Raw genomic sequence first — 25,248 nt, forward strand, 5'->3', positions numbered from 1 at the left:
GAAACTTGACTAGTGTGGCATGAAAGACTTACCAAAAGGATCATAATACGGACCCAATTTACAAGTCTTTTTTCCCCCCTCAAGGATTTCCTGCAGTTTCCAAAGGCTGTGCATGCAAGGGTTTGTCTCCTTAAATTATCTTGAAAAGCATTTTTCTTCAACCTGCATACTTTAAAAAATGCAAATGCAGCTGCTGAGAAAGGAAATGATATTTCATATGGTAATCAGGGAGAGAGGTATTAAAGCTTTCTTTATCCGCCATGGTCGTAGTGCAAATTGCTACATCAAAGCTTTATTTTCTATGGGAAAATTCTCATACCAGCGGCTGCTATTGTATTTTCTTTAAAAAAAAATAAATCTGAAGATTCATTAGGGTGATGCACAAGTTTGTGTCTGAGTCAGCCCATCAATACATACATGCATACTGGGTTTATTCTCTTCTTAAATGGCCCACATTACAAAGAGAACAATCTTAGCCCCATCAGGCACTCCTTTACCAAGCAGCTCACAATCATCCTAATTGGTTCAAAAGCTACCATTTCAGGGAATACAAAAATTTGTATTCAAGTTCTCCAATGCTGTTTTGTATCCCTTTGGCCTTTGTACCAGGAGAATATCAACAAGGCTTTTTATTGCATCATTGGGGCTCTCCAAGCAGACATGCAATCATACTAAGCATTGCTGCTAATCAGTATTTGGGAGTACTTGGGTTTTTTGCTGCCCAGCACTGACAGCACTCAAAGTCTTGCTTTTTATCAATGCCCTTGCATTTCCTAATCTTTTTCTTGGAGGACTGACTAAGTGAGGTTTGGAAAATGCCCAGAGTTGATACTGGGTTTTGCACACCGTGATTGTCCAGTACAAATGTTGAATTGAGGCTGCAGTCACGAAATGATCAGGGATTCAATGATCCTTCACTTTAGCAATTGTAGGAAGAAAAGTCTTCATCATGGTTCCTCCAAGCGGGGAATAAACATGGCAACTGCTTTGGGAAGAAGGCTGTAGTTTATTGCAGAGGAAAGGCAGACAGAAAGATGGATCCAACAGGAAAAGAAGGGCTGAGCACATGTGGGTAGTGGGTTTTTATACCCCTTGGACTCTTTTGTCTGGAGCTATTTCCTGTTTCAAGCTTTGTATTTCCTTTGTCACGTATTCTGTCCTGAGCCTAGGTGTGCCACTCTAGGATTCTTGCTGGTTGTCTGTCCCAGCCCACCTCCCTGGGGCAGGGGTATGTAGATTTTAGAAGTCTTCTTAGCTTCAACCTTCCTGAATGCTTTACATCTGCATTTCTATAGAGTTGGTTTCCGCTTGGGGGAGGGAGACTTGGGGCTATTAAGAAAACCTGGGCATGCTTTTCTGCCTCTTTAAGATCCTTTTAGGAAATATATTTTCCTGCCCTTTTAATATTTCCTTCTCTGGGGAGCTGACTTCCCACACATTTTTACCTGATTTGGGAATGGAGAGCCACTGCATCTTGATTCTTTTTTCTTTTCTTTTTTATATAGCAAAGAGATTTCACATGACTTCTTAGTTCAACTAACATTTTGAAATCTGGAAATTTTGGGTCATAAGTAATGTTGCAGTCTCACTGGGATGCTTATTTAATTGCTTTTCCTTCTGCCCCCCCTCATTAGTTGTGGCTTCACATGCCACAAGTAAATTTACATGTAAAAAGAGAACATTGAGCCTCACCATCATTTGAATTGTTTAATACGATGGCCTCCAGTTGTTGTGGTTGATCTCTCGTTTGTTTGAATTTAGTGATATTTATTTTTTAAAAGAGCTGGAACAGCAATCAGGATGCTACTAGTGGATGAAAGTTTAGCTGGAAGCAGAGGCTAGTTTGGATTAAGGATTTTGGGGGTAGGGTGTACCTTAAGCAACCACTGAGGGGCCCCTGTAGCCTATGAAAGCTGGTGTCCTTGGTATTCTCTGAGTTTGGCTGTTTTCTTGCAGACATTTCATTACCCAAACTAGGTAACATCATCACTGCTACCTATGAAAGCTGTTGCAAAGCAAAGCAAAGCTGGCTTTTGCACTCAACTTCAGTACCTAGAACAGGGGTGTCAAACTGCCGGCTTGCGGGCTGAATGCATCATGTGGAAAATGCGCCCACCCCATTGCCGGCAATGGCAAAACCGTCCCGATACGTTGCACAACATCATGTGACGTTGTGAGTTTGACAGGTCTGACCTAGAAGTTGATTGCAATGAGGCATTATTCTTTCTATGTCACTGCAAAATTTTTATCCCTCAACTGATTTTACATAATACCCATAGTACCCATTTCTATGCTTACTGCTGCTCCTTTTCATACAGATTCACCCTGTTCCAGTATGTTGGGGATGCTTTCAGGACTTATCCCAGACTCTCAGATCTCAGCTTCTTCTACCAGAGAATATCACTGGGTTCCTAGTGTGGCACGCCTAGTCAGCAGCCGCTCAGGATGGTTCCCCCGCATCCCTCAAGCCCAGCCTGGTGAGGAGTGGCTGCAGGTAGACCTGGGCCTCCCTAAGAACGTGAAAGGAGTGATTATCCAAGGGGCCCGAGGTGGGGACAGCATCAATGTGGCAGAGGCGCGAGCTTTTGTGAAGAAGTTTAAAGTGGCGTACAGCATGGATGGGAAAGACTGGCATTCAATTCAAGATCCCCGGACCATGCAGCCAAAGGTAAGACTTCTTAGCTGGAATGTAACAGTGAGCTACAGGACATTTGTACTTTTTTCCTTTTTTCTTCTTCTTCCTTTCTGGTGAAATTTATTATGGCTGCTTGCTTCTGGAGACACAAAGGAGTCTATCCACTTTGAAGGGTCCTTGTGCAAACCTTAATTCTACCTGCAAAGTCGTATGTTTCACACTTGTCTCGGAGTCAAAATAAACTTATTCTATTCTGGTGATTAGTGGTTATGCAATAGGTCTTGTGAGCTGCTTAAAGCTGAAATGATTGAAGGAGCATAAAAACATTTAAGATGCATGTTTCAATAGGATGTGGGAAGGAGGAAGGCTCTTATCTACGAATGTACTTCCTCTTTCTTTCATCCCTTCCTTTCTTCCTGTAGTGGAAAAGCTGGAACCCTTAGAAGCTGGAAAGTGACATCTATTTTTCACTTCTTTCTCTTTTTCCTCACATGGCAAATTTACACTTGGGCCTTTTCATTTCAGATTGCATGTGAAGGCACACGTGGCTGAATACGTCTTTAAACGCCCAACAGCAACCATTGACCCCTTACTGTGCATAGATGTTAGAAATAAGTACCAGCGGAGCAGAGCAGAGCAGCAGATGTTGGGGAATGCTCTGTTGAGAGATTAGAAGACACAATGCCTGTACAAGGCAGGGTCTTCTGCTTCCCTGGGGTCTTCGGTTGGTTTTCCAAAAAGTGCACAAGGCTGCCTAATCGTCAGTCTTGAAATAGGGTTTTATTGCTGGTCCAAGGTTTGCTTTTTGGGGAGGTCTGTGCGACAAAGGTGCTGGGTAACAAAATCTTGTCTTTCAACTCAGTAACTCATAGGGTAGGGGTGGTGTCGCCCTTTTTCCCCCTGGCCCACAAGTGTGTTTCTGGTTGACTGGGAAAATGGAAAATGTAGGCCTGAGATTACATCCATATCCAGTGCTCCCTACGCCTCACCAATAATTCTATCGTGCTATTGTAGGAAGTGAAATTGGGATGTCTTAGTGGCTTGGATAGACAGAACAAGACAGACAGGAAAGTAGCGTCCAGTTAGAAATGATGGCAGTTGTGCTTTGTTTTTTTTTAATGAACCAATACAGAGAAGAAACTGAGATGAGCGCTGCCCCCTAGAGCCGGACATGACTGGACAGGAGAAACCTTTGCTTTTTTTCCTTTACCGATTTAGCAAGAGGATGGCTTAGTGTTGGTTACTTCTCCCCCACCCCCACCCTTTCTGCAAAAAATGTTTGGCACAGCCCTGGTGTTCACTGTATCCTGCCTTGTCTCAGTTTTATCTCCACAGTGAGTAGTAGGGTATTGTTCTCCATATGATTCAGAGGAAGGTGAGGGTACAGACCATTTGTGATAAATATATCTTGCTTTAGAGCCCATATTTGGATTGTTCTTACTGAAAGTCCTGCTTCATTTTTCCAAGTTTTCCAATGACATTCTTACTTGTTAAGGATTTAAGAGATGAACTTTTGCACCACTGTAAAAGCCTTAATTCAAGAGGCCCAAGGCTCTAAATCATAGACAAACACAAAGTCTAAGTTTCTGCTAGCCAATTCTTTGAATTAATACATATGGCATCATAGAGAGGTGTCTTTTAGAACTTGATGGAAAAATGTGTGGGACGGATAAGGAGAAGACCATTAACAGTAGTGTTTACACAAGAAGTCAGTAGAGTTGTACCAGATTTGAGTCAGTATATCTGGGATCAACATCTAGCTAAGAGGAGGCAAGTCCTGTGCCAAAGCACTCTGTGTGGTTTGTCTGATGGACTGCATCCCGCTTGGCAGCAGCATTCTGCTCTTAGACATGGAACTTTTCAGTTGGCCACAAACTCTGCCTAACAGAGGAAGGAATGAGGGAGACAGAGGGAAGGAAGGGTAATTTTGAAACTGAAGCACCATATCCTGCCTCTCAATTACTTTTCAGATAAAATCTATTTGAAAATAACTGCCTTAGCTTGTACCAAAGGTAAAAAAGCCCTATCATCTTATTGCTATAGTCATCTACCAAAAAGTATGCTTTAGCTGATGTGTTTATATAGCATGCCACCAGAGTTAATACAGGGTGATTGAGATTTGTTGAGCTTTTCATGGATTTTTGTTGCACCTTGAACTGAATGTGAGTCATGATCATCAAATCAAGGCTGCATGTTTTGCATGCACAGAAGACCCCCATTTTCAGAAGTCCTAATTGCAAAGAGATCTTTAATCATGTTCATCAGAATGATCTCTCAGCTCTTACCTTTACTACTTGGAGATCTAAGTGTTCCACGTATGAAGATCCATAAAAGAGTTGAGAATTATGAAAGTGAGATTATGTGCCCACCTTGCTCTTACTTTAACTAGATACTGTAATTGAAACATCTGCAGAGAGTTTAGGATTTTAGTAAACCATATAAATATGATGTGAATGTATGTAGTCTGAAGCTACATTAGAAGGATTTGAAACAGGATAGAGATTAGGCTATACTCCTGCTGTAGATCATAGCCCAAAGCTATGCAAGTTTTGAAACATGTGAAATTGCTCATAAGCAATTGGCAACCAGTGCAGATCTTTCAGTAGAGAGGTCATATGATCTCTGTATCTTGAAGTGGTTAGCAGTCTTAAGTGTCATTTTTTTGCTCAACTTACAGCTTCCATTTTTCACAGGTAATGTCACATAGTAGTGAGAAATGATATAACCAAGATTTGACCAGATCTTGCCCATCAGCTTGTTTGCTTTAATTTATAACACGCCTTTCCTCCAGAAGCTCAAGGCAGTATTGTAGAACTCCACCCTCCAATTTATTCCTACAGCAGCTTTGTGAAATAGGTTGGGTTGAAAAAGAGGGCCTGGCTCAGAGTCACCCAGGGAGCTTCCCAGGCTGAGGAGGCACATGAACCTCTGTCTCCCCATGCCTAGTTCAAACCTTAGCCACTGTTACACCCTGGTTTATATAGGCTAAAATTGGACATATTGAACTATACATTCCCCGAGGATCTCCAAAGAAAATCCATATTGCACTGCATTTCTTAAAATCCAAGATAAAGGAAATTTCTGCTCCTGGCTAACGTAACTGAATTATAATCGAAGTAACCTAGGCTCACCAGTAGTTTTGCAGATGATACTGTTTACACAAATGTTTACTGTTTACTTTGTCTCTTATGACAACAAAATTTTATCTTTCAGGTTTCCAGGAAAAAGACTGTAGAATTTCTCTAGATAGTTCAACCACTAGTGCATTTAAGATAGAAAGTGGTTTTTGACACTCTTGGCCAATTTTGGTATAACATGTATTGGGTATTTTTCCTTTTACCTTCTCTAGTAGAGGTAAAATTCAATAAATGTATTGTCATTTATTCTTGAAAAAGCAGCTTCGGTTATTGCTTCACCTCAATAAAAAGCAATCTGCTGACAAGATGATACTGACAGCGTGCATTCTTAAATATTACAAGCTTCTGTGGTTTGGTCTAATATGTCAGCAATTGATGAAAAGCTATTAATGAAAATGCTACCCTTTGAATTCAAACTGAAAAGGTGCCCTGGAGTAATATATACTTATGTTGGTGCTTTCTGGGCTCACGCAGCAGCCATACAATCCCAAGAAAATCTGCTTGTGGGATAAGGAGATGCTAATGGCCATGCATACTCTGGAGCACCTTGTTGCTCCCTGTGGTGCTTTCTTAATTCGAACACATGTTTCCCATAGATTGCACAGGTGGCTTTTAAGCTCAGAGAAAGATACAACTTCCTTCAGGAAGTGGCTGACCCCTAAACCTTCTCTGAAATATCTTTTTGAATTTGGATGCAGAGAACAGCACATCCTTATCTGAAAGCTAACAAAAAGGTCCTTTTTCAAATAGACCAAGTTTAAACCATTATTATTATTATTATTATTATTATTATTATTATTATTATTATTATTATTATTATTATTATTATTATTTTCCAGCATTTCTCTATTCTGTCTTTCCAATGGTCATTTTGTAACTTGTTACATTCTTTAGGTTGCCCAAATTTATTACACTGGACCCGGTAGTTGCTTAGTAGAAAAAAAAAGTTCAAGTAAATTTTAAAGAATAACTAATTTTCCCAGAGAGTTGCTGGCTTCTTTTACTATCTGTTTATTCTTTATGGCTCTAAAGCAAGGAAAGTCCTATTTAACCTCTGTTTCTCAAAAGATATTTGAAGGGAATATGCACTACGACACCCCTGAAGTCAGAAGGTTTGATCCTGTTCCTGCACAGTTCATCAGAGTTTACCCAGAAAGATGGTCTCCAGCAGGGATCGGGATGCGCTTAGAAGTCCTTGGGTGTGATTGGACTGGTAAGAGCTCTATGAATCTATTTCATGTCATGAATCCTTCAGCCATTTTGGTCCTGGGAACATTTGCATAAATTTTAAGTTTCTACGTGGGAATCCAAACTGATGACATTGAACCACAAATATTTTCCTTTCCCCACTCTTCCTGATGAATAATTCTTGCCCCGCCTAGAATGAATAGAAATGTTTTCTGTATGTATTCCTGTGATGATAGTGATGATAGCGAACCTCTCTTTCAGCTTTATGTTTTCAGGATGGCAATATTGACTGTGAAAATCCTTAATAGAAGATGGCTTTGATAACATTGACTATTTTCATTGCTTATTCTCAGCCTATTAAAAGTTCATAAGTTGTTTTATACTCTCCTTCCTGGAGAATCTTCAAGTTTTGTATATGGCTGGCTATGGATGTTCAAACCCCTTTCCCTTGTAAACTTATGCCTAACTTCACAGCTTATCAGGCTGTGGGGACATAACTTCACCGTCTATAGCCCTGTAGCACCTTCCTCAAAGCAAAAAGAAAAATCTTTCCAAATGGCATTCAGAGTGCAGATTAAAAAAGGAAGATAAGTTTTCTTAAGTTTCTCCTTCTCATTTATATCCACCTTCTGACTGCTTGATGTCAGGACTTTCCTATTTGTGGAGAGGAGGGCATTCTGAATCTCAGCACACAAAGAAAACTTTAAGGTTCCCCATTTCTACCAATGAAATAAGAGGAACAAGAGGGTGCATGTGTAGAATAATCTATATGAGCGAACATACATATTATCAGGGTTTAAAATGGAGGGAGGAAGGGGAAAGAATGTTTATGAAAAGTGTATGAGAAGAATGGTATGTAATGGTGGGGGATAATATTCTAATGCCTGCACCTGTCCTGGGCAAATGAGTTGCATTTTTATGTAATTCTCAAAACTGATAACTCTGTATGTCTGTTTTAATTATTGCCTTGCTCTGATTTTATGCTATGTTTTGTGATAACCCTTATGTTAATTTCTATGCCCAGCAGCATACATTAGAGGGAAGTTCAGTGTAATTAACAGGAACATCTCAAGAACTAGGAAGACTCAGCTTGAGATATTTGTACCACAAGGTACAAAAACTCTTATATTTCAGGATTCTTGAGAGAGAGAGAGACCAATTATCTGTCAATCTAAGGAATCAAAATGTTACACGTATGATTTTATAAAGAAACTGCTTATTCTTTCTTTTGATGTGTAGTCATAAAATATGAAAACCGTCAGCTGGATTTAGCCCACTAGCTTCCAGGCTTAACTGAAATGACAAAAAATAGAGCACAAGCTACCACTACCAACTAAATCCTTTTACTGCTGACTGTTAGACCTAGAAAATTATACTTTCTCTTTTATTTTGTTAAGATGCATCTAGCGGTCAGTCTGCTTTCCAGATGTCACTGGTAAAAAAGATTTGATTTCTGTTTGGAAACCACATCTGTAAAAAGCTTGTTTGTATAGATTGGCTTGGTCTGTACAAACTTCCAAAGAAGCAGTTCCCTCAATGGATTGTTACTACCTTTCAGAAAATAAACTGTATGATACTTTGGCATGCATTATGAAATATATATGAAAATAATAACACATCTACAATTTTAAGTTAAAATTGATAAACTGACCCTTTTTGTTATGGTCAGGTGTTGCAATACAGAGTGTTTTTATTTATTTGACAGGGAATGTTTGAACCACAAATCTAAAAATTGTAGCCTCAATGTGGAAGATATTGTGGGAACTTCCATGCTGCTCTGTCAGAGGCATGATACTGCCTGAGTATCCATATATGAGCATAGATTGCTCAGGCAAGGGAAAGCTACACTTGGAGAAAGAATTTTTGAAAGTTCGCATAAAATTTTGATATATAACTTGGATATCCTGCCCGACATTATTACATTTGTCTTTCTCCAGGAATCAGAATATAAAAATCTCTCAGACCATCTTACAGGATTGTCATTGAGGGGAAAATGGGAGCTGGCAGCATTAAATATCTATGCTACCTTGAGATAGCCAATAAACCAACCAACCAACCAACCAACCAACAAATAAATAAATGAGATTTTTAATAAAATAAATAAATAAATACACATTTTTGGAATGGAAGAAATATGCTGGTATAATAAACTCCCAATTGGCAAAAATGTCCATTTTAGAAATACAAGCAGCAAGGACTGTGGCTTCTTATTCACTAAGATAGCCAATGTATGTCTCACTTAATATCATTTCAGGCTGCAAATTGGAGGCTTATATGATTAAATCAAACTCGCAATGTCACATGCTGTATCATGACGTGTCACGACGTTTCATGACTTTTTTTTTCCATTGCTGGCAATAGGGAGAGCACAGTTTCGGCACGATGCATCCAGTCCACGGGCTGGCAATTTGACACCCCTGAATTAAATGGTCTTTCATCTAAATGTTAGGTGTCTAGAAGAAAGACTATAGCCTAATCGTACGCCCATTAATGTTATTCATAAGACATGCTTTTGCTGGGAAGCACTTGACTGAATGCCTTTCAATCTACCGTTAGAACCTTTACATAAAGCCTTAGGCTGATCATCAGTTTCAGGTTAGGATTTTTGTTGTTGTTGAAAGAAAGACAAAACAAAGCTAGATCCAGAATAGACTAGACAAGACTAGACTAGACAACACTAGTCTAGGGTCTTCACATTTATCTGCCGGTTGCCCTTACTGTGCCTCACTTCATAAAACCATTACTTGATTGCATTTAAACCAATTTTGGATACCTCTTTGAAGAACATTCTTCTTTGCAACTTGGTGCTAGATTGTTTTTTTAACTCTCAAGGACTGTGAGTTATGGTGGCACTTATTTCTCTTTGTTGCCTTAGAAACATCTTGTTAAATTATTTAAATGTGCAGTAAATGACCACTTATGGTGTGACTTGTATGTTTGACCTTTAAGTGATCCATTTCTGGAGCCCTTCAGTAATAAGACCTGAAGTACCTCTTACAGAAACTTGGGCCAGGAGCATTTGGCATTCTAGCTACTTGGTAGGAAGAAAAATTGAAACATTAGGTCAACAGCTGGCTTGTTTCAAGGGCCTGCCAACATTTTTTCCCTTCTGAAGATTGACAAATATTAGCTCGTGACTGGTTCTCTCTCCTTTGAACTTGCAAACATCTGGTTTCAATTGCTTGACAGCTTTGTAACAGGATCCACAACTACCACTTGCAGTACATAAACTGCCCGGCAGGAGGGAGACTATCTTTTGCATACGTTCCATTCTTAACACATGTTGTCTCCCCTGCTGTTGTGGTAAGTTTGCTTTATTCTGCTATGAAATCTGCACAACTCTAATTGACCATATATGACACTGCAAAGCTTCTAAATTACTCCAGCAGAGGATGCAGACACACTATGGGGCTTTCATGTTCAAAGATCTCTCTCAAAGTTATGTTCCTGCTGTAAATCATCTGAGTACAAAACAAAAGGGCTTAATGCATCTGATGTTCAGCTTTGGATTTCTTGATTCCCCAGATATTTTTAATAACCATTTTGTTCAATTTCTTTTCATGTAAGCTGCTGTTAATACCCTTGAAGATGTATGGCTGTATAACAGATTTTAACTTATAAATCATACAGCTCAGAGGTTGTGTAGTATTTTGTTGAAAGCCTGAGAATTATTTTGTACTGAGTCACATGCTGAACAGCTGTTTAGACAGGGCATGAAGTAATCAGATGAGGTTTGCCAAGTAGCAAACTCCCGTACTCACAGCTTGACCAAGGTGTCAGAATGTGTGTGTGTTATCGGTCTAAATAAATCCACTGCATGATGAAGTCCTCTTCAGTGAAGATTATGAACTGTAATCTATCATGCTGCTCCAATTGGTAGATAGATACTTTTAGATTTCTCAGTCTAGGGCTAAGAAAGAGACTGGCCCAGATTGCCAGCCAGCTTCTATTGCTAAGAGAGGACTACAACATGAAACTCTCCCCTAAAGTCCATTGAAGATGTTACATAGCCTGGTAACAAAATGTTTGTAAACCAGCCTACAAGCTTGGAGAATGAACCTTCACCCTCATGAAATCTCCCTCCCTCCCTCTCTGTCTGTCTTCCCCTCTCTCTTTCCCTAATATGCCCACATAGCACTTTACTAAATTGATCTCAACAGATTGAGCAAATTTCTGCCAAATAATAACACTCCTGCCAATGAAACTGATTTTTAATTGTTTATTTACTTGAACAGAATTTGATATTCCTCATTTAGAATTTGTATTGGTATATCATATCTGTGAGCTTCATGATAACACTGGTCTTATAGAGTCTAGCATATGATATTGCACAGAAAGTTTCTTAAGAGGATAAAATGGTTCAACCTCATTGTTTTCTTTTTTTAAATTGAAGGGGCAAGTACTTATAATGTAAGTTATTGCAGATCTTATTCATTTGTGACTTAACCTGATTTTGACACTCTTAGGGAGTTTCCTGGAGTGGTGAGCTGTACAGCCAAATGTAATCATGTGCTTGTCTACAAAAAGCCACAGAACTTTAGAAATCTTCTTGAACTTCATAGACATGCCATTTGAAGTGTTGCGTGACTTGTTCTTATGCACTGGCTCATTTGAATGTATGTGTGTGCTTTCTCTGTGTCCTAATCCTTTTATGAAAGAAAAAAAAGTATTATTCCTGACCTCAGTTTTCTTAGGGCTGCAGTAAATCTCTTTGCCAGTTCAAATAAAAACCAGTAAGACTTGACAAGCCTAAAAAAGATTCTTGACCACCAAGCCCAAAGATGAAAGAATTCTTTATTTCCTTTGGATCCATAAATCAGTCTCTAGAAGGGACTTGAAGCTATGTTGATATCTGTGGCATGTGGGAAACCTAATTGCCTTTCGTCCATTACTTTATTATCCTGCACATAAAAGGAGACCTTTCTATTAATTTTATGACTTGGTTGCTAAGAGTTTGAATTCACTACTTGGATTAAAATTCATCTGGAAGGTTTTTCCCCTCCTTTTTTTTTAGTTCTACTTGATTTCCAGTACAGACTTCCTATGCTTGGTTCATATTTGCAAAGGTATTTGTCCGCATGGTGTTTTCAGAGAGACAGCATAATTACTCATCTATGAATAATTTGCTTTCCTCTTTTCCCATTGCCTTATGGATCATATGCAGCTGTGGTTTTAATGGTCTTTGTTACCATGACCTTATGTTGCATCAGATGCAAAGTGCTGTTCTAAAACATGAAAGCTTAGAAGAGCACAGGCAGTCTTCAAGAGCACCAGGCACATGAACACAAGGGATCCAAAGTAGACTAATTTCAGCCTTCAAAATTGGACAGCAAATTAGAGGCAGCTGCCAGCTAGTTGTGTTGATCCATGCATATAGCCCACTTAGCATATACCAGGAATTCTGTTAATCCACGCTTTTGGCCACATAATCTGCCTTCTCTTGATTGCTGGGTATCCCTTTGTTCCCTATGCTAGTTGTTTGTAAGAAACAGTTTAGCAGAACCGTTTACTGAAAGTTTCAGAATAAGAAGTTACAAAATAAGAATATTCATTGCAAAAAAGGGGACTTTTATGAGGGTTTGAATACATTCCTCGAAGAATTAAACCAGTAATGTTTTATGGCATCTACAGATTATCTGATTTTATTACCATAGGAAACAATCTACACCATCAATGTATAATCTTGAAATAAGAATATTTATATACACGGAATGTTTTGGAGAGGAGAAAAGAAAAATAAACAGGTAGAAATGGACTGCATTTTTACAGTCACAGAAAGAAAGAAATCTTTGAAAAAGAGAGATTTTAAATATGCAAGATTTAATTATTTATACAGGGCAGTTCTTCTTGTGTTAGTTGGCATCCCTGAGATTTTGAGGTTGTGCTGAGGGCTGTTGCTAAACAGCTGGTGGGAAAAGGTTTGCTCACTCACAAAATGTCATCCATGGGGAGCAGTTAAAGTGGTTAAGAACCACTGATTCCTCATGATCCTGCCTCTCATCCCTTCTGCTTCATTTCATGCAGTGGGTACAGTTCAAATAAAACACTGAGGTGTACTGTAGATGCTCATTTTTATTTTTGAAGAGAGCATAGGATCCATCAGAAAGCAAAAGTGAGCTGGAAATTGACAGTTAGCATTACATATTTTACCTTTGTATATGCTGGTGACCTCAGATTTACAACAAAAAATAAATAGACTTGTTTCCAGCTGTGAAAAGTCTATTGTAATAAAAACAACCAAGAGGCCTGTGGCAGCACAAAAGTCCACTAATCCGTTATCATAGGAGCTTATTATTTTGAAAAATAATAGTTTAAACCCATAAATAGTAGGTTTATGTTTTGGTGAAAGAGAGTACAAAAGGGAACAGGGTGAAATGAAAAGAGAGAAGAACTGTGAAACAGCATAATGTCGCAGGTTTGATATAACATTTTTGGTAGTTAACATGTCGTTGGGCAAAAGCTTTGATCTATTCATAATCTGTAAAAATGGTGTCGAGTTTATTAATGAATTTATCATCAATTGCATTTTTTTCTCTTTTGAAAGTTCTTGAGGTGTAAGATATAGAAGCATTTTCTTATTGCTTTAAGAATATTGCCATTTCTGATGTATCCATGTCTTCTGTTGTATGGAGTTTGGGTAGCTTGTCCTATGTAAAGGGGACAGAAAGTGGTGTATATTGCTGATAGACAATGGCATGTATTAAAAGTGGAAGACAAACAACTTCTCTTGATTTGGGGGACTGACATTATTAAGTCAAAACCTAGGGGTTTTTTTTAAGAGAAGATGTGAGAGTAGAGTTGGTGCCTGGGCTACCATAGGCATTAATTCTTGTTCTTATGTCATTCTATGTTCATACCTGTTTCTTTCCTGGGTCTGTCTTGTAATGATTATTTCTGGGAATCAGTATAGCACTGTTCATCTTTTTTGAACTATTCATTGGCTAAGTGCTATTGTTTGAGGAAGACCTGTTTTAAAGCCCTTAATTGTGTACCACTGTTAATGACCTCAATAATTGTGGTTGCATCATTGGCCTTGGTCATATGAAATAAGTTTGGGGTTGTATTCTGAATGGGGGCTGGAGGCATGTAAATATGTATAATACAGGTATTCCTTAACTCACAACTATTTGTTTAGTGACTGTTTAAAGTTACAACAGCAAAGTGACTTATTTATGATGGTTGCAGTGTCCCAGGTCATGTGATCACCTTTTGCAACCTTCTGACAGGCAAAATCAATGGGGAAGCCAGATTCACTTAACAACCATGTTACTAACTTAATGACAGTGATTCATTTAATAACTAAGGTGAGAAATGTCATAAAATGGGACAAAACGCACTTAACAATTGTCTTGTTTAGCAATGGAAATTTCAATTGTGGTCATAAGTCAGGGGCTACTTGTAGTCACTTGTTTTCCTAAGGACTGGATCTTTTTGTTGAAGCCTTTTCGGATCTGCCGGATTATAATTCAAAGAGTGGTAAATGGTTGTGCAATAACGAACTGGCCTAGTATTATTTACCCAGGCAAGCTGAGGACAAATAGGAAGTGAAGAGAACTAAAATTCTCTTTCCTATCACATATGATTGCTATCTCACTTTGATCTAGAATCTGGTGAGATCATTCATTTGTCCTTTCTTTTCTCTTTTCTTTAAATTGCAGATGTTAAGTCCACTGCGGAGACACTGAAGCCCACGTTGAAGAGTGAGGAGATGACCACTCAGTTTTCCACTGATGAAGAGGCAACAGATTGTGGTGATGGTTGTGTGGAGAATGGAGGTATTTCCTTAGCCAGTCAAAACATATCAAATTTCACAGAAGTTGTGCAAAGTGTGTGAGTTGTAGAGCTGCACACATAAAAATTTGTGTAATCAAGTGCCTTAATTGCCGCTTTGAAGTTTTCAAACTCTATTCAGCAAGAGGAGGAAAAAACATAGCAGGCCTCAGCTCAGAACCTTTATGTCAGGAGTAAAATATCTAGGGCTTTCCAGATGTTTTTATAATTAGGAAGGCTGGTGGGGATTTGTTGAGAGACGAAGGTTATATCAGAGTTTCTTTAAATGAACCATTTCTTGATTATCTTCACAAATGGTCTGACCATGCTGAGTTCAAGAGAGAGTTACTTCTCTTCTGGACCCTAAGAGTCATTATGTCATTAAACCTGTGGAGTGTATTCAGGCCCTGACTGCCTGCTTTCCTGCAACTCCTTTCACTTCCCAACCAAACTGCTCTCTGCTATTGCAGTTCACACCATTTGTCCCCGTTCAGGTTGTAGGCAAAGTCAATGCCGAAACCAGATTCACTTAACTGTAGCATGAAAGGATGTAAAATGGTGCAAAACCCACTTAACAAATGTTTCACTTAGCAATATAAATTTTGGGCCCAGTCGTGGTCATAAGTTGAGGACTATCTGTATGCGCATTCCCTCCTATCTTTCCATCTCTTTGGCTAGAAGAGAATAAATAATTCTCTGATGTCAGTGAGTTAGAGACTGCTTATAGGGATTGTTTGTATTGTTGTCAGTAAAGAGTTGGCAGCTAAGTGATTGTTCTTGCTTCTCCCTCATTCTTAGCCAAGAAATCTCAGGACTGCAGAATGATATTATTAATGACAGGCCAAACTCTAGAGAGGCTTGATCAGAAGTCTGATCTTATTTAATAGCAAGGAGTAAGTTACTTCACAAAACATTGCATTGATTTATTTTAATGTTAAGAGTGGTTTCAGGGGAACTGCTTGATATATGGATACTTAAGCAATATCCATACTAAAGTATCCAGAAATAACCTTGAGTAGCTTCAGATAAAATGGTCCCTCCCTCCCCTGCGTCATTTTTTCAAATAGTGTGGAAGCATCTGCTTGTTTCAACTTAACCTTCTTTCAGACATGCTGATTTTCAGATAAGCAGTTAGCCTTGGGAAAATTCACCTAGAATTTCAAGTAATCTAAACATTATACAGTGCATTGATGAATTTCTACTTCATCATGGATTACATTAATTATAACCTCTGTTCTTTTTATTTTGATTTAGCTGTGATTTTTAACCTCAAAATAAACCATCATATGATTTGTGTATTATTTTCTTTCTTTGTGTTTTTATAATAATTTTATTAAAATTATACTTACAACAGTAAAAACCTAATATAAATTGAAAAAATAAAAGTAAAGCAAAAAGTAGAAGTGCAGAAAAGAAAGAAAAAAGGGGAAATGAAAGGGGAAATAGAATAAAATAAGAATATAGTTGTTCGAAGAATAATTTGGGGGTTCCACGAGCCAGGGTGGCACAAGAACAAATTAAAAATGAAATCTAGACATACTGTGAGAAATGAGATCCATTTATTTCCTGAAGCAAAGAGATTTGTTTTGGGGGGTAGGCTACAGAGAAAATGGGGTCCAGTGATTTTGGGTTTATAGGGGAACTGGTCCTTGGTGTGACCTCAGGGGGTGTGGTTTGTGTATGTGCTGCTTTTAGTGTCTGACTTTGTCAAAAGACAATTGTCCTTCCTGTGCAGATTGAGGTGCTTCTGCCCTGGGCTTTGATTATGAGCCTTGTCTGGCTCCGCTGCTATCGCCTCTGTACCTGGATCCACTATGTGCTCTCTCTCTCTCTCTCTCTCTCTCTCTCTCTCTCTCTCTCTCTCTCTCTCTCTCTCTCTCTCCCTCTCTCCCTCTCTCCCTCTCTCTCTCTCTCTCTCTCTCCCTCTCTCTCCCTCTCTCTCTCTCTCTCTCTCCCTCTCTCCCTCTCTCTCTCTCTCTCTCTCTCTCTCTCACACACACACACACACACAAAAGCACACACACACACACACAAAAGCACAAACACACATATACTTGGCTCAGTGGCTATTCTTCCACTGCTTTCAGCTATCATCCTGTTCCCCTTTATTCTCCTTCCTCCTCCTCCCCTTCTCTTCACTCATCCTTTATTCTCTCCCTTTCCACCTTGCACTCAACGTCTTAACCCCTCTTTGTCTCCTGCCTCCCTTTCCCATCAAATTTCTGGGTGATCCTGCCTGCCTGCCAGCCATCCTGCCAGCCATCCTGGTATGAGGGTATCCGGCCGCCGGAGAAGCGTGGCCCCCCCCCCAGGAGTCCATTACATTCCATTAGATGCAATCTTTCTATAGAAACAGACACTACTAAAATTAACTTCTGGGTCCATTGTTCAAAAATTTCCTTAAACATCTCCAATGTTAAAATGCTTTGCTTCATCTGTAATTGTAAGTCAAATTTAAGTATTTTTCTCATTTAATTGCAATTTTTAGTTTCTTCCAGTGTCCAGTTTTTAAGTCTTGCCTTATTATGTTTTCTGAAAGTAAATTCAAAACAAGAACATTTTTACACAGGAAGGATTCTTTATAATTAATTCCAAAATTTTATTTCAGATTTATCTGAACCCTTAGTCTATTTGTATGCTTGCACACATTGCAAAGACTTTATATTTCTATAACCATTTATGATTTGCCAACTATGTTAGTTATTAAATAGCAACACACTTTCCTTTGATCTTATTTTTATGTTGTACTGTTTTCTTATAAGATTTCCAGGTCCCAATAGGATTTAATTGCAACTTTGATCTTCCCGAAGATTTTTGTGGTTGGACACATGACATGTCTACAGGATTTACATGGGCTTTTCATTCTAGAAATACCTGGACTAGCCATTTAGAGCCAGGCATCGGGGTCTACCCAGGTAAGTCAATTCATATCATTTTAAAGGAAAAAATATCCATGAACTGTGAACTTAGGAAAATAAGTATTTAAATTATCTCTGAAGAACTATAGAATACATTACAAAGTCTGTGAAATTGCCTTTTTGGCATAATGCTGTAAAATTATTTATCAGTTCCAAGTGTTTTTATGTTGCTTCAATAAAGTCAATCTAAGAGATATGTAAAAAAAAAGTCCTATCTGCTTTTAAACAGATATGAATTCATAGATACATGGTATAAATCAATATGTGGTATGATTCTCTTAATATATGTTTTCATTACATATACATACCACCTATTATTATGTCTTCACCACTGCACTATAAGGTAGGCTATGGGATAACAACTGGCCCAAAGTTATGAAATGAGCTTCAGAACAGGAATCTGAATTTGTGTCTCCCTGTTCTTAGTCCTTAGCCCTTATAACTGTAGCGTACCATCTCTCATTTGTGAACGTTGTGAAATGATGATTCAAGTCAAGCACTTGTTGCAAGAGGGATACTTGCACATCAGAGAGGAAATTGAAACCATGTGTTAACTGTCCATGGGCCCTGTGCATTCAGTTTATCTGCAGGCTTCTTATGTGCTGAGAAAATGGAATAGTGCGCTTGTTTTTGTCTGAGTTGGTATTGGTTTGAACATCAAAGTCTCACTTTGAATAATGTGGATGCTTGTTTTGCCTTCTGCTTTCTGTGCATTCCCTTGCATGTGAATCCTCCTTCAGTGTGGAACTAAGGAGATCGTTTGCTGTTCTGCTATGCACATTGTTAATTTTCCCTTGAGGATACAACTTGCCTGGGCCTCTGATATTTGCATTGGAGACTTGTGTTGTCAGACAAAGGACTGTCTTTTAAAGACTCTGTGAACACAATAAAGCCTTCCCAATATGAGTCCTTGTGCAATGTGGAGGATATAAGTTTGTCCGGTAGCTGAAGGTCTGTTTGTTCATTCTTCATCTTGTTCAACAGTCTCCAGGATTTGTGCTTTCCTTCTTTCTCCCCACTGAACATAGAAAGAAGAGGAGACGTTTGTTAGCTTCAAAGAAATGTTTGCCTAATTTCCATGAACAGGCATTAAAATTTCATATACCACAAATCTGAGGATTTACTAGAAGTAGGTCCTGCTGTTTGAGGGAAATCTTTCACACAATTTGATTTTATTGCTAAGGCATTAGTCCTGATCACCACTACATCTGTACCCAAGGATCATGCATATTCAATAAATCCAGTTGATTCCCCTCCCCCATTAGTGGGTCTGGACTAATAGAGAAGTGTTTTGTAACCACTCATTCTCCCTGGTAAGCTATATGTTGGTGGTAACAACTAGATTTACTGATTTATAAGGCTCTAGAATTGAAGGATAGTGTTTCCTGTTGAGCAGAACAGAAAAGATGAAAAAATGGCCCTATACAAATTGAGTGTCGCTGATTAATTTGTCTTTCAGCCTTTGTTTGTAATACTAGCTTCCAAACAATTTTATATTTTGTATTCTGTAAATCAGAGGCCCCCAACCTTTTGGGCACCAGTGACCGGTTCTATGGAGAAAGGTTTTTCCGCGGCCCGGAGGGGGCGTGGTTTCGTGTGCTGCCTGCATCCTGCTAATGGGGCTTCGCTTATTTGCATGGCCCAGTTGCTGGCATGCTGCGGCCTGGTGCCAGTCCACAGACTGGGGGTGGGGACCCCTGCTATAAATAATCTCAGCACCTGCTATAGGGTCCCAGTGCCTTGCAGCAGATTCTACAGCATGTTGAGGCCATGCATTCAATCAATGTAAACCATAGGTGTCAAACTCACCATGTCACATGACGTGTCTTGACGTATAGCGATTTTTTTTTTTTGCATTGTCGGAGCTGGGGTGGGTGCAGCCTCCATATGATGCAACTGGCCGGCGGGCTGGCAGTTTGACACCCCTGATGTAGACTTGAACTGCCTCATTTCGTTTCAGATTTATTTATTTATTTGTTGGTTTGTTTGTTTGTTTCCTGTCTTTATTATTTTTACAAATAACTGAAGGCAATGTACATATCCAACACATCTTCTTCCTCCTATTTTCCCCACAACAACAACTCGGTGAGGTGAGAGAGAGTGACTGGCCCAAAGTCTTTCAACTAGCTCTCATGGCTAAAATAGAACTTGAACTCATGGGATTCCCCCCTTTCTAGTCTGGTGCCTTAACCACACTAGAACAATCTTATTCTGGCCCAAGATTTTTTAATCAACATTTTGCACAGACGTTTACACTCTTCCTAAAGAACTGAGCCAGATAAGCTCAGGTTTGGCTTTGAAGTGGGAATGGAATTCTTCTTTCCTCTGTTTTCAGAATGGAAGCCAGACCCGGGAAAAGTAATTAAAGTAGCAAAGAGGGTAACAGTGGTAGTAAGGCAGGAAAGGGGGTAGGTTTGTTTTGTTTTCAGAGTAGCCCTGATTTTGCTAGGCTGATACATGTTGGCTTTGACCCTAAGTTCTATTTCAAGTTTCCATGGCCACATTTTTTGTTGAACTGTCATGTTTAGAAACAAATTGAGACTGCTGTCTGGACCTCTAGTGTGTGTTTTAGGTTGTCCCAAAGTTAGGGTCTCTGTAGAGGTGCAGTTGGAGAAACTATTTCCTATTTCCAGTGTTTTCCTCTTTAACATTTACAATGCTTTAGAAGATTAATATCACAGAATAACTGCGGCCTCCAGCAATATAAAAGATTCAGACTGAATGCCCTCTCCAGCTTATTTCCTGTAATAATGTTTAATTAATGTAATAAGCCTTTTGCAAGTAGCAAACTTACGTATTTTTATAACCCAGACTCAATTTTTTATTCCATTTATTCTCCCCTGTTATGTCTTATAATTATTGTCTCCTTTTTTCCCCTTCAGAGTATGTTTGATAAAGAAATAATTTGAGTATGATACTCATGTACAAATGACTGTTCCCCATATTGAAATAGAGCTTTATTTGCATTTCAGCAACTTTTTAAAAAGCCTTCATAGGTTGTGTGACTTCAGCCTATTTCAGTGGCAGGGGAACCTTTCCCTCAAGTGAGTTATTCCTAAAAGCATCACTTTCATTTTTCATTGAAGGAAATGAGATTGGAATCGCTATATTATATCTCATATTGTAGTCTGCTTCTGGTGGAGAAGGTTAATCAGGATTTCTGCATCTTATGAAAGAGGGAGAGAAACAGATGGTTGGGAATAACAACACTAAAGAACCAGAAGTGGTAGTGTAGTAGTTAAGGACAGAAAACCAAAGATCTCCCTGTGTTCAGTTCATTATTAAAAATGGTTCTGTAGCTTGTTCTTGTTCCAATAAAACTCTGCACAGAATGAAAACAGATAATGAATGGGGGGAATGCACATTTATTTATTAGATTCACTTAAAAAACAACAATGAAAAAAGCATTATTGTTTTTCTCATGGATATTAGAGTCATAAAAGAATGAAAGATACCAAAGATTCTAAATAGAGGTGCTTGAGCTTAAGTGTGTGCATGAAAAATGAATTGAGGCTGCACCCTTAATGATATGAGAAGGTCATGAGTATACACTTAAAATATATGTGCTCAGAGGCAATCTTCTTCTAATTAAAGACAGGCCTTCTGTAGAAAACTGCGGAAACAATGTTGCAGGGTAGAGAGATTTTTGAAAGAATATTTTAATTTGCATTCCTCTGCTGAGCAAGAGGTAGGACCTGGTGGCCTGTGTGACTCTTGGGTTTGTATTTGCTAGTAATTTAAACTACTTGCTTCTTGCTTCTCAAGGTAGACTTGAGAACTGACAGCTTGAAGAAAAGAGGGGTTGGTCTGTTAAATTAAAAGAGAAGCATCCTAGACATAGCATAGGTAAAATGTGATGAAATGCTCACTGGAAAGAGAAATGCAATGTAAGCTTACTATTCAAAAGTAAACTGTATTGATTTCAAGGGGGCCACTTTTGAAGCTGAAGCTCAAATACTTTGGCCATCAATTTAGAAGAGAGGACTCATTGGAAAAGACCCTGATGTTGGGAAAGAAGAATGGGAAGGTGGAGGATGAGGATGAGATAGCTGGATAGTGTCATCAACACAATAAGCATGAATATGAGTAGACTCAGGGAGAAAGTGGAGGATGGGGGGGGGGCGGGGGGGCTGGCATGCTATGGTCCATGGGGTAGTGAAGAGTAGGACACAACTTAGTCTGCTCAGGGTCTGCTCAGGGTCCCACCGGTAAGAGACTGCCGGCGGGTGACACCCAGGGATAGGGCCTTCTCGGTGGGAGCGCCTGCCCTCTGGAACCAGCTGCCGGTGGAGCTGAGAACTGCCCCCGACCTTCGATCATTCCGCCGGGGCCTGAAGACCTGGCTCTTCGAGCTCTCGGGCCCAGACTGAGGAGGAATTTTTAATTTGGGGTTTTTTTTAACTGACTACAGGGTTAATTTAATATTTTTTAATTTGGTTCTTAATTTTTGTATTTTGGATTTTTAATTCCCTGTAAACCGCCCTGAGTCCTCAGGGAATAGGGCGGTATATAAATATAACTAAATAAATAAATAAATAAATAAATAAATAAACTTAGTGACTGAACAACAAAACATTTTGAAAGCATTTTTACCATGCTTGTTATTAGAATGTTCTAGCCCTGTATTATATTTTATCATTCTTTTTTCACATTAAAATCCTCTTGGAACTACAGGGAAGAATAGTCATTTTATTTGTCTCTCTTCCATTTTTACCTAATAGTTTTCTGCTCACACATCCTATAGCTTTTAAAACAAAGTAATATACCCCAAGTCAGAAAGAGTAAAATAAAAGTTCTTTCTGTTGGCAAGGATTTGCACTCTGACAAGTTGCCCTTTCTTCTCCCTCCCCAAGATATTGAGAAACAAAAAACAAGCAAAAAAAAGCTGCTTTGAGTTGGTGATCAGGGCATTTGTTTCTTTGTAGTACTTCAAGCCCTTCCAAGTTAATTGTGTGAAGTCTGTGGATGCTCAGTAAAATGCTCCCATAAAGGCAATGGTGTGTACCTGTAAGAAGACGTGTGGAAACCCAGACACTGAATTACAAAGTCATAAAAAGGAAGAGCGGGTCCTAGAAAAATGAGGCAAGATAAATATTTGCAATCCAGTAGCAGATCATTAAAGTTCATGCAAGGAAGCCATTTTTTCCCCCTGCGTCCTCTTCTTTCCTTTCTTCCACAGCTCTTTTCTCCCTTTTTTACACTGGAGGACTCCCTAAGTTATATACTCTCTTCACTCCATTTTTTCCAAGATAGTCTTTCCGTCAGTTTCATGTTTCCTTTTTCAGTCCCAAGTTTCTTGTGCTTCAAGGTTTATCTCTGAACCATCCCTCTGGAAGTTCCATTACAACTGCAGGGAGCTCTCTTAGTAAAAGTGAATGCAGAGCAATTTCTCTCTCTTATTACACACCCATATTGATTAGGACATGAGCTGTTCTCCAGAGTAAAGGAATGTACAACTCCAGTTTTCATGCCAGGAGGGATTTCCCCCCCCCCATGGATTTTCACATGCAGACAGATTTCTTCTACAGTGAAAGATCTTCATGCTATGTCAAGAATTAGGATTTAGCCTGCAATTTTATACAGATTATCCGGTAGTGAGTCTAAATAGAGTTTGTGTCCGAGTTAACAGGGTGGGTTATGTGGCCAATTTCTCAGAATCCAGATCTTCTCCCAATGAAATGAGGTAGCAGAATGGGGAAAACATTATGGGATTATAAGACCACATATAATGCATACAGAATTTATTGGAAAGTGATGAGAAAAAGTATGTTTTACTATAAATATAGGGTTCTGGTGGTTTGGGAAAGGGCCATAGATCAGTGATAAAGTATCTGCTTAGTCAGTAGAAGAATACGTTTCTGATCACAGAATTTATGATCTTCAGTAGAAGAATAAGTTTTTGATCTACAAGGTTATTTTGAGAAATAACCTTTTTGAAATCCTACAAAACCCTGTTCATTGTGCTAGATTGTGCTAGATTATTTAGTATACTTTTATGAAATGGTAATCATAACAAGAAGACAGGTACAGCAATCACAATATGTACTCTTATTAGTGGCATTTTATAAAGCATTTGAAAGGTTTCAGAGTAAAAGTATGCAAGTATTTGGATCTAAAGCAGGAAAGATGCTTCAGATCTGGCATGGGCATGTTATCTGTTCTTCTAAACTGGCATCTTAAAGAAACTGTACCTTTTCCTGGTCTTGCATGATCGCCTTGTGGATTTTAGAAATAACAGCTCCTGAATTCAAATATATATTCTTGCACTACGTGGTGACCATACGGGATGAAGAAAAGAGGTAGCTTCTATATGATGTAGTAGTAATAATAATAATAATAATAATAATAATAATAATAATAATGATAATAATAATGATAATAATAATGATAATAATAATAATAATAATAATAATAATAATAATAATAATAATAATAATAATAATAATAATAATAATAAGAAGAAGAAGAAGAAGAAGAAGAAGAAGTAGTTGGAAGGGACCTTGGAAGTCATCTAGTCCAACCCCCTGCTAAGGCAGGAAACCCTATACCATTTCAGGCAAATGGCTGTCCAGTCTCTTCTTAAAAACCTCCAGTGTTGGAGCATTCACCACCTCTGGAGGCAGGTTGTTCCACTGGTTAATTGTTCTAACTGTCATTGATAGTTCCAGCCACACTGGATCTTAAGAACTTCTCCCACTCGTGATTTAAATTTCTGCAGATCCCTACTTCAAGATGTCTTGCATACGTTATTTCACAAATCTTTATACTAACCTGAGAAGGTAGATGCTGTGTGTATATATTGCAATGGGATGTGAGCAGATAAGATCAAGAACTCGATGGCTTGTTTAAAATCACCTAGCATATCCAGCTGAATTGGAATCAAATTTCCTGGCTCACATTCCTAATATTGATCTAGGAACTTTGCAAACTAATGTTTAGGATCAGTTGGTGAATGCCATAGCATGGTCAGGCCAGGTTTTTCCCTGCTGTGTAGATTTTGTCCAGTTGTTTCCCCCTCTTTAATTTAGCTAATATCGCCTTTTCCAAATCATGATCACCCTAGTTAGTCTTAATATCTCCCAGGAAGTTTGCATCTCATCTCAGTTCCTATCACCCAGGCAGTTTTCATTGCTTTGAGAAAGAACAGAGTATAGAAGAATTTCTTCAGGTTTGAACAGAAAGCTGAAAACCGTTTTTTTATTATTATAATTTTTTAATTGATTTTCCAAATTACACTTATATCTTTGAACAGCAATGTGGTGTCTGGGTTACAATAGTTCCATTTCATACAGGCACATGTTATTACAAATCTCCAATTTGTTATAGACAATATTTCCTCTCTTTTTTCCTTTAATACATATTGTCTCTTATCTAAATTAACATGCTTCTTATTTTATCTATCAGTTATTTAATGGTTTCCTTGCATTTGTCAATACTTTTATATATTTTATTTATTTTAACATTTCATCTTTAAGGCATCAATCACCTTATAAATTTTCCCAGCTTTAATTTGCATTAATATTAAAGTTAAACATTTGAAGTTTCTCATTTTCCTATTTCTAGGTGACCCCACTTCCCTTTATCACAGTTTTATCCAATG

General features: G+C 38.5%; 1 protein-coding gene across 2 annotated transcripts in view; it reads left to right on the forward strand.

The window, feature by feature from the left end:
• Positions 1 to 25,248, forward strand: part of NRP2 (neuropilin 2) — a gene marked incomplete at its 3' end in the record, with an annotated part of 202,589 nt that overhangs the window by 109,949 nt on the left and 67,392 nt on the right. For both annotated transcript variants that reach the window (XM_081333416.1, XM_081333417.1), the window contains exons 9-12: positions 2,319 to 2,668; positions 6,841 to 6,985; positions 14,619 to 14,735; positions 17,493 to 17,645. In XM_081333416.1, the coding sequence (XP_081189542.1) occupies positions 2,319 to 2,668; positions 6,841 to 6,985; positions 14,619 to 14,735; positions 17,493 to 17,645 (765 nt within the window). The remainder of the gene's footprint in view (positions 1 to 2,318; positions 2,669 to 6,840; positions 6,986 to 14,618; positions 14,736 to 17,492; positions 17,646 to 25,248) is intronic.

Source organism: Vipera berus (assembly GCF_964194415.1).
Source record: "Vipera berus genome assembly, chromosome: 1".
NCBI lineage: Eukaryota > Metazoa > Chordata > Lepidosauria > Squamata > Viperidae > Vipera > Vipera berus.